The sequence below is a fragment of the Schistocerca gregaria genome, chromosome X (genome assembly GCF_023897955.1).
Source record: "Schistocerca gregaria isolate iqSchGreg1 chromosome X, iqSchGreg1.2, whole genome shotgun sequence".
Lineage (NCBI taxonomy): Eukaryota > Metazoa > Arthropoda > Insecta > Orthoptera > Acrididae > Schistocerca > Schistocerca gregaria.
Genome location: NC_064931.1, coordinates 368,745,840 through 368,759,125, shown reverse-complemented (window position 1 = coordinate 368,759,125; position 13,286 = coordinate 368,745,840). Strand labels below are relative to the sequence as shown.

At 42.7% G+C, this 13,286-nt stretch overlaps 1 protein-coding gene across 3 annotated transcripts in view; it reads left to right on the top strand.

Annotated features, from left to right (window-relative positions):
- The window catches only part of LOC126298189 (zinc finger FYVE domain-containing protein 26), a 381,844-nt gene that overhangs the window by 264,226 nt on the left and 104,332 nt on the right, over positions 1-13,286 (top strand). For all 3 annotated transcript variants that reach the window (XM_049989496.1, XM_049989498.1, XM_049989497.1), the window contains one exon: positions 11,360-11,724. In XM_049989496.1, the coding sequence (XP_049845453.1) occupies positions 11,360-11,724 (365 nt within the window). The remainder of the gene's footprint in view (positions 1-11,359; positions 11,725-13,286) is intronic.

Sequence of the window (13,286 nt, the reverse complement as noted above, 5' to 3'; positions counted from 1 at the left end):
AAAAATTTCTCTATGTACTCCATTAATTCTATCTGGTAAGCATCCCAGACCATGCAGCAGTACCCCAAAAGAGGATGGACCCTAATAATGAAAATTGTGAGGTCATCCATATGAGTAGTAAAAGGAATCCATTAAACTTCAGTTACACGATTAATCAGTCAAATTTAAAAGCCGTTAATTCAATTAAATACCTAGGAATTACAATTACAAACAACTTAAAGTGGAACGAACCCATAGAAAATTTTGTGGGGAAGGCAAACCAAAGACTGTGTTTTATTGGCAGAACACTTAGAAAATGTAACAGATTTACTAAGTGGTGCCTACACTTTTCATTATTTAGGGGCCATTGTCAATTTTTGCACCATACAGATACCTTTTCTAAATTCTTTTGCAACTTTCTATCTTCTGATGACTTTTGATGATAAATGACAGCATCATATGCAAACAACCTAAGACAGCTGCTCAGATTGTCTCCTAAATCTTTTATATACATAAGTAACAACAGGCGGCCTATGATTCTACTTTGGGGAATGCCAGAAATCACTTCTGCATCAAATTACTACAGAACAATGGCCATTCTGATCTGCCTGTCTCCTTAGACAGGACTCAAAACTTCAATGTGGACAGTTACAACCCAACAGGTTTTCTTACCATGGCTACCCCTGTGGAAAGAGGAACAAGCCAGATACCTAGGAGTGAAACAATTTATTTGATACCTAGTATGTAAATGAACTGATGCGGCCACTTTCTGTGTGACAAAGACCTTATTTTTCAAGTAACATATTGAGGATAAATTTGGAGAAGTTTAATCATGAAAAATGTGCAGTGGATCACTAGTTGTTAAAGCCTCTTCTTGTCCACAACCTACAACCCATCAGTCATATGAACATCTGAGTGACATAACAATAACAATTTTCTCAGACAATACTTGGAATATGGTCCAAGGAGTCATCTTCCACTGAGACCTTATACTCCAAACAACTAGGGGCTAATCTTGAGCGACGAGGCATACATTATGTCCGATGTATCCAAAAAGGTCCGAAGGATAACGGAGTAGATGCAAGCACCTTTATCTTAGCCTTTGAATGGAATGTCCTCCCAGGAGAAGTTAGTCACAGTGTACAAGTATGAAGTGAAACTGTATGTCCCACCATCCATGAGGTGCTTCCAATACCTGCTCTTTGGTCATATGTCATCGCACTGCACAGTGAACTCAAAATGTCGTAACAGCAGACACACTCCATGAGGGTCAAGTTTGTGAACAAGTCCCCTTGTGTGTTAATTGTATGGAACACCATCCTCCATGTTCAACAGTTTGCTCAGTCTTCAAGAAATAAAATAAAATACAGGAATATAAATGTATTTATCACCTGACTTATACTGCATGTAAGAAATATGAATGCCTACATCCTGACGATATGATATCCAATTATATGAAACCACAACCATCATGCCCGCTGCCCCCCCCCCCCCTTTTTTTTAGACCAGTTCTCCTACTGGTTTCCTCTCTTGTTCCCATGTCACTGTCTTTGGGAATAACTTCCTGCACCTGGCCAGAGGAGTGGTTTCTCCTCTGGTGTTGACCAGTAACAGGGCTCCCTCTCGGGACCCATCTCCCTGGAAACCCAAAGATCAGATGCCCAACACCAGCCCATGGCTGAAGGACCCGTGACCTTTGGGTCCCAGGACTGCCTACTTATTAATCTGTCCCCACAATCATTGCAGATAAGCCTTCACAAGAATCCTGGCCACTAAATGCTGTGAAAGAGGGAGAGGAGGCAGAGGAGATAAAGAACGAGGAGGAGGAGGAACAGGAGCAGGAATTGGGGCAAGGTTACTCCGGTGACCTGAGTGATGCCAGATCCCCTCACACTGCCAGATTGAGAGCCAGTGCTCACTGATTTGGTTCCACCACCATTTGTGACAGCTAGTGATCCTGGGGCATGACCAGTTCTCCCAGCTCTTTCACCCCTAACCTGGACATCCATAACATGATCATTCAGAGGAACTGTGTCAATGCTCTGTAGTTATGCTGCATTTCGTCAGAACTGTGCTGGCTTTGAGAGATCATCTGGAATAATCTGTACATTGGTTTGCACTGATGTTGTCAGTCACTGGATTCCCTTTCATACCATTGTTGCTAGCAATACTGGTGAAAGTGCAAATGATCTCAGAGATCATCATTTACAATGTTTACGTACCTCCAGGCAGGCCACTTACTTATCTGCAGTTTGACCACCCTAACCCAATTAAACCCCCCCCCCCCCCTCTTTTTCTCCTGCTTTGGGATTTCAATGTGCACCACCCCCTGTGGGGGTTACCACTTCATGTGGTAGGGGCCTTCTACTGTACCAGCTTCTCACCAACCAGTATCTGTGTCCCCTCAATGATGGTACTCCTAGCGACTTCATTGCCCTCAATAGCACCTTTTCAGCTATCGATCTAATGATCTCTTCCCCCAATAGCACCTTTTCAACTATTGATCTGATGATCTCTTCCCCCAGTCTTGTTTCACTGCATTGTTCAGTACAAGATGATCTTCATGACAGGGACCACTTTCCAGTGATCCTGTCCTCTTTTCTTTTTTCTCTTTTTTTTTTTTTTTGCCACTGCCAGATGGAATGACTACTATACTGGGTTTTTTGCAGAGCCAATATGCCTTTGCTGTTACCTTTGCCCTCTCTCTACCATTGTGTTGATGAGGGTGTACAAGACATCTCCAACTTGATCACCCACATCATTGGAACTCCTAGTCCTCTTTCTGCAGATCTGGATTGCCAGCCAGTGCTCTGGTAGACCAGAAGAGATTGCAATAGCTGTTCAGGATCACCAAACAGCCCTGCAGTGTTTCAAGCTACATCCTTCATAGACCTTATCACCTTTAAGTGGCTTTGTGCTAAGGCTCATTATCTAATTAAACACAGTAGGAAGGAATGCTGTGAGAGCTACATCTCCTTCCTGTGAACATATGCGCCTTCATCCCTGGTGAGGGCCTAGTTGCATAGTCTTCTGGGCTGCCGACAATCAGCTACTGTTCCAGGTCTTGCCCTTCAGGGTGGTCTTTATACCAATGTATTGTTTCCTACTGAACACCTTGTGTGCAGCATCAGTGTTCTCTTATTATCCAGGTACCTTTCTAATGCAGAAACGGCAAGTAGAAGGCATCCCCCTATTTTTTAACCAACACCAAATAGAATCATATAATGAACTTTTCGCTGACTGGGAACTACATTGGGCTCTTTCCTCTTCTCATGATTCAACCCCCGGCTCTGATTCTATTCATATTCATATGATTCAGTACCTGAATATTACTCAGTGGCTTCATCTCCTCCATGGTCTTCAACTGTGTTTGGCTCAAAGGTGTCTTCCCTTGTCAGTGGTGAGATAGTATCATTGTGTGTATTCTTAATCCAGGCAAAAACCCAACATCTTTCTTGACAGCTGCTGACCGATTTGCCTCACTAATGTGGCTTGCAGATTGCATGTAAGGATGGTTACCTGCAGATTATCATGTGCATTTCGCCTCCCTACCAGTGTAATTCGTGAGAGAGAGACTCCACAACCAACACTTCTGACCAGTTGGAAACAGCAATCCAACAGGATGACCAGTTGGAAACAACAATCCAACAGGCATTTTCTAAATGCCAACACCTCAGTGCAGTTTTTTTGACTGATATAAGGCTCTCTACTAGTCCAAGAGAGTGGCATCCTACTGGGGTTTCTCCTGAGTGTCACACCCTTCCTCATCACCATCAATGGGCTAGTGACCTCTGTCCAGCTGCTGGTCATCCCTCAGCCATATGTCAGTGACCGTTGTAGTTGGTAAGGTCCCAGTCAGTAGCCTCAGCTGAACACCAGCTCCAAGGCACCATATGATGGGGCCTTTGTGTGGACCCCTTCCCATGTTTTCCAGTTCTCTCCTGCAAAAATGCAGGTCATGCCTTTCTGTCATCATACCATAGTCCATCCTGACCCAGAAATCTACTTGGGCACCCAGCACTTGGAAGTTGTTTCATAGTTCTGTTTTTTGGCTCTCCTTTTTGACAAAAAACTGACTTGGCTGCCCCATATTAATCAGCTAATGGCTAGTTACATGCAGAAGTGTAAGTGCCTCTGCTTTCCTGCCCACACCTCTTGGGGTATGGATCATGCTACTATTCTCTGTATTTACAAAGTCCTGGCCTCATCCTGAACGTACAATGGTTGCCAGGTTAATGGTTTGGCAGTGCTTGTGGCTTTGAAATTGTTAGACCCAATCCATCATCATGGAATGTGTCTGGCCACTGATGCCTTGTGGACTAGGCCCATAGACAGTCTCCTTGCTGAAATATGGATCTTACCTCTTCAGTTCAGATGATACCATTTCTTGGTCTCAGATGCAGACACCATTTGATATTTCCCTGATCATCCGATGTGTCCCATTCTTCTTGTGTACAAGGGGCATTGACCTCCTGATATCTGGCCTCAGGTAGGATTACCAATTGAATTTTGCCTTGCAGCCCTCTGCCAGGATCTTCGCCTCTCCTCCCTGGAATGTGCTCCCCTGCTTTTTCACCCCCTGCCCCCCCCCCCCCCCCCTCTCACCCCAGCCCCTTGGGTGGCTCCCAAGCCACAAATTAGGACCATGCCAGGTGTGGATTTGCAGGTGCAAATAAGACCTCTACTTACTCAGAAATGGGATGATATCTGGTTTCCTACTGCCCCCTCTGCTGTTGAATGGAACTCTTCTATCTACTCCTCCCAGAAGGAATCCACTACACTATATCACCTTTGCAGTAGTCATACCAGGCTAACCCATAATCTTATTTTACACATTGTCGTCATGCAACCTTACAGACAGTAGCTCAATGGTGGAATGCCCCCTTCTTCTGGCCCTCCAAGCCAAGCATGGCCTTCCAGATTCTCTGCCTCGAGTATTGGTGGAAAATTCACAGATTCATGGTTGGTTGAACTGCTTCTCTATTTTCTCCATGATCATGGTTTTTATTTTCATATACAGGGAGAGTCACTAACTATTTCCACCAAGAATAACTCCGAAAGTATGATAGGAGCTGGAAAGTTTGTGGGACAAAGGTTGCATGGGACAATGTGGGCCATAATATGACGTTGGTTTCTTGTTGCTAGTGGGGGTTGGTTCAGAGATATGAAGGTCAACTTTTTTTTTTTTTTAATTGGCATGCTATAGTGTGGTACTTATTTTCTGATAGCGGCTATCGAGACAAATCCAGGTCTTTGAAGGTCCACAAAGGTGGCATGAACGTCCATTTACAGAAGGTGTTCGAAGTATGACCATTGGTATCAATGCAGAGCTGCAATGTTCTTATCATGGATTGATTGGTAACCCTTATGACCTCAGCACTTATTAAAGCTCGTGCTCTGACAATTCTCTCTCGCATATCTTCAGGTGTAGTTGGAACATCTTTATAAATAATGTCTTTTACAAATCCCCACAAGGAAAAAATCTAAAGACGTTAAGTTTGGTGAATGAGCCGGTCATGCCACATCTCCTCCGTGTCCAATCGAGTGATTTGGGAATTGTGTCTGCAACTTATTTCTAGCCATCAGCGAAAAATGTGCTGGACACCCATCATGTTGATACCATATTCTGTTCCTTGTTCCTAAAGGTATTTCTTCCAGTAACAGACATAATGTTTCTTGCAGGAATGTGGTGTACTTCCAACTATTAAGATTTCCTTCAATGAAATAGTGGCCTATAATTCTGTGCTGCAGAATCCCACACCATACATTCATGGACCACAGTTTTTGGTGTGCAACTTGCCGCAGCCAGCATAGATTTTCAGTTGCCCAATAAAGCGTGTAATGCAAATTAACATTTATCTAATTAATGGAAAATCTCATATAAAGATGTGAAACAATTACTAACAAAGAGATAGAGGGGCTGGCCAGTACTTACCTCAGCTCAGTACAGCTGATAGAAACACAAAAAACAACTGAAAATTTAAGTTCCTAGCTTTCGGAATAAATGTTCCTTCATCAGGGAGGAAAAAGGGGAAAGAAAGGAAAGAAGGGAAAGTGGATTTAGTTACTCACAACCCAGATAATGAAGCAACAGGGAAAGGAAAACAGGAAGGGTAGCAAGGATGCAGGCATGGTTTTCAGAGGGAAGCCAAAGATATTCTACTGTAGGTACTGTGCCAGCTTCAAACCAAAGAGGATGCATACAGAAGTAAAGAGGTGTATAGTATAAAGATGTAGGATGAAAAGATGCATGAATGGCTAAAGAGGAAAGGGAAAGAGGAGAAGACTGAAAAGTAAATGGGAGTGAGGTTGTTTAACGTAGGTTCAGTCCAGGGGGATGGCGGGATGAAAGGATGTGCTGGAGTGCAAGTTCCCATCTCCGCAGTTCAGAGGGACTGGTGTTGGGTGGGAGAAGCCAAATGGCACATACGGTGTAGCAGGTTCCTAGTTCCCTAGAATTATGCTGGAGGGCATACTCCGCTACTGGGTATTGGACATCTCCTAGGCAGACAGTTCGTCTGTGTCCTTTCATGCGCTCAGACAGTTTAGTTGTTGTCATACCAATGTAAAAGGCTGTGCAGTGCAGGCATGTCAGCTGATAAATGACATGTGTAGTTTCACACGTGGCCCTGCCTTGAATTGTGTATGTTTTACCAGTAGCGGGGCTGGAGTAGGTGGTTGTGAGGGGATGCATGGGGCAGCTTTTGCAGCAGGGTTGGTTACAGGGGTAGGAACCGCTGGGTAGAGAAGGTAGTCTGGGAATATTGTAGGGTTTAACAAGGATGTTACGGAGGTTAGGGGGATGACGAAAGGCAACTCTGGGTGGTGTGGGGAGAATTTTGTCAAGGGATGATCTCATTTCAGGGGTTGACTTGAGAAAGTCATATCCCTGGTGGAGTAATTTATTGATGTATTCGAGGCCAGGATAATATTGGGTGACAAGGGAGATGCTTCTGTGTGGTTGAGGGATTGTTGAGGGATTCGTCACTGGATCAGATACGTTTGCCACGAATACCTAGGTTGTTGGGAAGGGAGCGTTTGATGTGGAATGGATGGCAGCTATCAAAGTGAAGGTACTGTTGTTTGTTGGTGGGTTTGATATGGACAGAGGTGTGGATGTGAGCTTCAACAAGATGAAGGTCAACATCCAGGAAGGTGGGTTGGGTTTTGGAGAAGGACCAGGTGAAATTCAGATTCGAAAAGGAGTTGAGGTTGTGGAGAAAATTAAGGAGTGTTTCTTCACCATGAGTTCAGACCACAAAGATGTCATCTATAAACCTATACCAGGCCAGGGGAAGCAGCTGTTGGGTCTTCAGGACAGCCTCCTCCATGCGACCCATGAAGAGGTTGGCATAGGACGGAGCCATCCTGGTTCCCATGGCAGTTTCCCTGATTTGTTTGTAGGTCTGGCCTTCAAAAGTGAAGTAATTATGGGTGAGGATGAAGTTGGTAAGTGTGATAAGGAACGAGTTTTTTGGAAGATCTTGGGGTGGGCGTTGGGAGAGGTAGTGCTCAAGGGCAGAGAGACCATGGGTGTGTGGGATGTTTGTGTAAAGGGATGTAGCATCTATGGTGACGAGAAAGGTTTCAGGTGGGAGAGGAGTGGGAATGGATTTGGGGCGTTCTAGGAAGTGGTTTGTGTCCTTGATGTAGGATGGGAGTCTGCGGGTGATAGGTTGGAGGTGTTGGTCTACCAGAGCTGAGATACGTTCTGTTGGGGCTTTGAAGCCTGCTACAATGGGATGGCCAGGATGGTTCTCTTTGTGGATTTTGGGTAATAGGTAGAAGGTAGGGGTACGTGGCTCAGGTGGAGTGAGTAAGTCTATGGAAGCCGTTGTGAGGCCTTGTGAGGGACCTTGGATTTTTAGGATTTTCTGCAGCTCAGTCTGGATGGAGGGAATGGGATCCTGGGTAACAGCTTTGTAGGTTGAGGTGTCGGAGAGTTGACGCAGTCCTTCTGCCACATACTCCACACGGTCAAGTACCACAGCTGTGGAGCCTTTATCCGCCAGAAGGATTACAATAGAGCGGTCTGTTTTCAGCTGCTTAATGGCATGGGATTCAGCTGGGGTGATGTTGAGGGTTGTCGGGATGATCTTGAAGAAGGACTGGGAGGCAACACTGGACGTGAGGAATTCCTGAAATGTCTGCAAGGGATTGTTTTGGGGGAGGGGAGGAGGATCCCTTTGAGAAGGCGGTCGGAACTGTTCTAGACAAGGTTCAACACTGGGTCTAGTATTTGGGGGCTGTGTTTGGGTAGTGAAGTGATATTTCCAGTTGAAGTTCCGGGTGAATGAGAGGAGATCTTTAACCAGGGCAGTGTGGTTGAATTTAGGTGTGGGGCTAAAGGTTAAGCCTTTTGATAGAATAGATGTCTCTGGAGGAGAGAGGGATCTGGATGAGAGGTTTAGAACTGAATTGGGGTTGGTGATATGTGGCATTTGACTGTGGTTATCTGGTCTGTGTGGGGTATGTGCTGGGATGGGGCTTTCTTTGAACCATACATGTACACTACATTGCACTGTCCTGCTGGTAGGTGCCATCATGCTGAGTCAAACGAACTGCATGTAGGGGTGGACATGATCCCAAAGGATAAATGCTTACTTATGTTGGTCCATTTTGCCTACCAGAGTGATGAGATCACACTGGGAATGCCGCAAAAGCATTCCACACTCCATAATGTTCCATCCTGGTTGCAGGGTGTTTGCTTTCAGACATTCTGTGCCATATACACAAACAGCCATTTGTCTGATGAAGCATAAAACATGATTCATCTGAAAAGGCCACCTGTCACTATTCAGTGCACATCAGCGAGTCTCCATCACCAATGAACAGCAGTCAACATGGACTCATGAGCATGTTGCCTGCTGCGGAGGTCCATATGCAGCTATGTTTGCTGAATAGTCATTAAGGAGACACTGTTGGTAGCCTCTTGGTTCATCTGGACAGTCAGATGCTCAGCAGTTGCACGTCTATTCACCTGTACACATCTACATGGCCATAATTCAACCCTGTAATCAGTATCCTGTGGTGCACCACAGTTGCCTCGATGCCAGTTTTAGATAGCACAGTTTTCCCATGCAGGATATGTTTTAACCATGACAGCATGCAGACAGTTTAAAAACTTAGCCATTTTGGAAATGCTTTCATCCTTGGCTCAAAAGCCAGTGATCATGCCCTTTTGCGTGTCAGATAAATCAGTCCATTTGCACATTACAACAATGACTGCACTGTTTTCTGCATCCCCCAACATGCTTTATATACACTGCACTGCTAGTGCTGCCACCTGCCATCTGTCAGTGGTCATTACATGTTGACATCAAGCATAGGAGTGGAAAAATTAATGTGACTGGACCATGTGTGCTGTGCTTGTATTTGGAGGCTCACTAGCTTCCACAGCATGAACTATATATTTAATAAAAATTTCAATTGTGAACATATGACTTTGTAATACTTTGATTGTAAAGGTAAGTACTTAACTACATAATGTGATTAGAGCACTATGTCAGGTGGTTATAAATAAACTTTCCCATACTTACCACATTTAACGTGGAAACTGATTACTGTACGAGTACCAAACTTGGTAGCATTAAGGTCCTGAGTATGGGGTGCATGATTTCCGTGCATCACAGTGCCACCGTCCAGTTCCAACTATGGCCACCAGGTGCCGTAATCAGCCATCATGATTCATAGTCTCACACACCTGACCAGTCTCTGTGTGCTTATTGACATGACATCATGAGCTCAGACAAAAGGAGCAGGGCATTATTGGCGAAGCTCTATTACCAAAACAACAGTAATGCTGCAGCTGCACTTCAAGAATATCACCTACTGGGAGGATTACAGAAGGGTCATCTTTCTCCACCTGCAGTGCGGAGCATGATGAAGAAGTTCAAATCAACTGGAGAACTCGTCATTGCTCTGGAAAGAGGCCAATGACCAGTTGCACCACAGGTGGTTCATGAAATTGCTGTTGCCATGGCAGATAATGCTGCATGCAATTCACAATCGTCAGGCAGTGTGCGTGCTGTGTCATGGCAGTTGAACACCCCGTGGTCCACTGTATGGAAGGTGCTTCAAACTATTCTCAATTGGTATCTATGCAAGATCCATATTGTACTGCAGATTGTGCCACAGGGCACCACAAGAACATGTTGACTTCACTCTCCACTTTCTTGCGAGAATTGAAGTTGATGGACAGACAAAGCTCATTTTTCTCTGATGCGTGAGGTAAACACACAGAACTGCCGAGTGTGGGGATCTTCACCTCCAGTCACTGTGCATCACGTTCCTCTGTCTGGTGAATGTGTCACCATATGGTGTGGCTTCACGGCTATGTTCCATTCATCATTGGCCAATTCTTTTTTAAAGAGATTTGCTCTCAAGGACCAAAGATGTGCACTGTGACTGGCCAGTGTTACTGCTATATGCTTCGCTGGCGTATCATACTTGCCGTGCAGAAGAGACACATATTAAAATCAATAGTTTTCATGCAAGATGGGGCCCCACCACACATCATTCATAAAGTTCACTTGCTTCTCCAAAACACACTTAGAAACAACCAAATTATCAGACAATCTATTCCTGTATGATCACCTGATTTCACTCCTTGTGACTTGTTGTTGTGGGGCACAGCATATCAAGAGATATAGCCAGCATACATATGAACATGCTTCATTCTACTATGCAGAATGCAATCCTGTAATTTCAGACTCTTCTCAATACTGATGGGTGCCATATTGAGCCCCTTTTGTAACAATAATGGTACCGGTATGTAATGGTATGATGTACTGTAGCAGAACATTAAAAGTGTTTCAACTGAATTGCTTCTACATTATCTCTCTTCCCCATGTCATTGACATTAATGCTACCAAGTTTGGTATTCATACGGTAATTAGTTTCCGTGTTATACAATGTTAAATATTGAAAGTATAATTGCAACCAACCAGTATGTGACATTTCCTTCAGAAAATTGTATTCTCTTAAAGTATATTACATTCAAGTGTGCCAGATGATTACAATAATTCAAAACTAGTTGCAGCAGAATAAAGTTTTATTTTGGTGGCATAATAAAAAATATTCCCCCTTTCTGTTGTCATCATTAAAAACATAATCATGACCTACATTACATTCACTCAGTGTGCTCACCTTTTCAAAATAGCTACACCTAAGAATAGCTACACCTAAGAAAGAAAATGGACATTTTGCAAAGTGAATAAGGAAACTCTTTTAAATTTAAGCATCTGAATATGTAGAGGAATCCACAGTTAATTGTACTTTGCAGTATTTGAATTAATAATGAAAGTATTGATCTTAACTTATAAGGAAATATTGTAATGCAACTTGTATTAAGGGATTAAACTGCTTTTCATTGTTTCAGCTACTTCAGTCTTTAGAGACATCTCATGCAATTTCCATATGTGAAGATGTACTGCCTCATTTGAAAACCATTGTTGGTTTGAAGTTTGTACTGGAATTCTTGATGGAATGTGACCTACCTAAGGATACGGAATATGAGTATAAATTGATGCTCTTGAGTACTGACATGCTGGGAGCACTTTCTGCAGCAGAGTGTTCAGCACTCTGGGGCCTTGTTGGACACCCTCATTTAATTGTAGAGCAGTTGTTGATGAATACGCAGTTGGGAGCTTTGGAAAGAGCTATGGTTGCTGCAAAACCTGGTCTCTCTTCCATTCCACCTTCATTACCTGCATCAGAGCCATCAATTGATAAGTTGTTGCGAAGGTATCCACTGAATGTATTTAAATTATTACCTTGTGTTTTCACCGTCCTTTAATAGTAATAACAATAGCAGCAACAACAATAATAAAAATGACCTATTAGCAAATCATTTATTCACCTTCCAGTTAAGAGCTGATACAAGTAGCAACATTTCCATATGGTCAGCAGTATGCCTAGAATAATTAAATTCTTGCATAGATAGCTCAAGAGGAGCCTGTGAATTAAGCTCCAGATCTCATACTTAGAATTTTACTTTTATGTTGGCATGAATTATAATGATGCAGTGAATGTTGTAATATCTTTAGTGGCGCTGTTCCTAGTTATAAATTCTCTTACTTATGTATGCAGTGTCTACTAAAGTATAGCTAATGAATCTCCTGTATGTTTGGTTCTCTTTTTTTTTTTCAGCTACTCATATAAAGAATTTATTGATTCTGGTGGCTGTTGATTTATCTATTTGTGTTTCTGATCTTGTTGGAGAGGGAACACATTTTTGCCCCTTTTTTGTTATTTAACTATTTAATTATACTACAGACTGCTCTGTTTTAAAAATTTTTTCATGTGAATAATATTTCTTATTTTGATAACAGAGTTCAAGATTTCTAAGTACTGTTAGTAATTTCATTGGGTAGTAGTTTAATAAGGAATGTTTCTCCATGACAAAATATTTTGCTGCCAGATATGTATTCCCATCTCCAATTTTGTATCCAACTTAACCCTTACATAAAAAAAAATTGGAACAAAAAAATTATTTCATGCTGTGTCTGCTTGATAAACCTATTCCAGTGATCTTTCTTATATATGAGCATAGGATGGACATCCATGTTATCCTTATAAATTACCTTCAGCAGTAGAAGAGAGGGACAGTTTGGGTAAGGTTAAAAAGAAAAGGCAGCCCATGCAGACCACAGTGTGAGAGAGACCCACCTGTAATGAGGAGAAGGATAAACAAAGAGTTCAAAGTATCCCTTTTCCTCCACCTTCATCCCCCCCCCCCCCCCTCCCTATCCACACTCCCTGACCTAGCCTGCCTGATATAGGAACTGTTAGTTCTGAAAGCTCGGTACTGTGTCAGATTTACTTTCATATGTGTCTGTCAACAGTGCTACATATTTCACCTCTCATATAGGTACTGGATAGCAGTTCTGTCTCATGATTTACTGGCCTGCAGTTCTGTCTCTTAATTTGTTTTCTCAATTGAATTTTCCTGTGATACATTTTTCCTATAAATTATCTGTTATATTTATGACAGAGTCATTATTTATGGATATGTTATACAGTTTTTTGTCATTACTGCATACACTTACTTGATCGGCATGTTTTATTCTCACCATTTTGACACTGAATTCAAACAGATTATTTATTATAAATTTTGTTTAGGTATTAGTTTGAAACTGACTAAAATATTTAGCATAAAATTTCCAATTCTTCAACATTAAGATATAAAGGAGTGAGGGAAGCAATCTTCATAGGTGAGAATAGCAAAATCTGTCAGTCCTCAACATTATGTACCACTGACATTTGTACTGCAGTGAAAACGTTAGATTGATTATGACACCTGATAA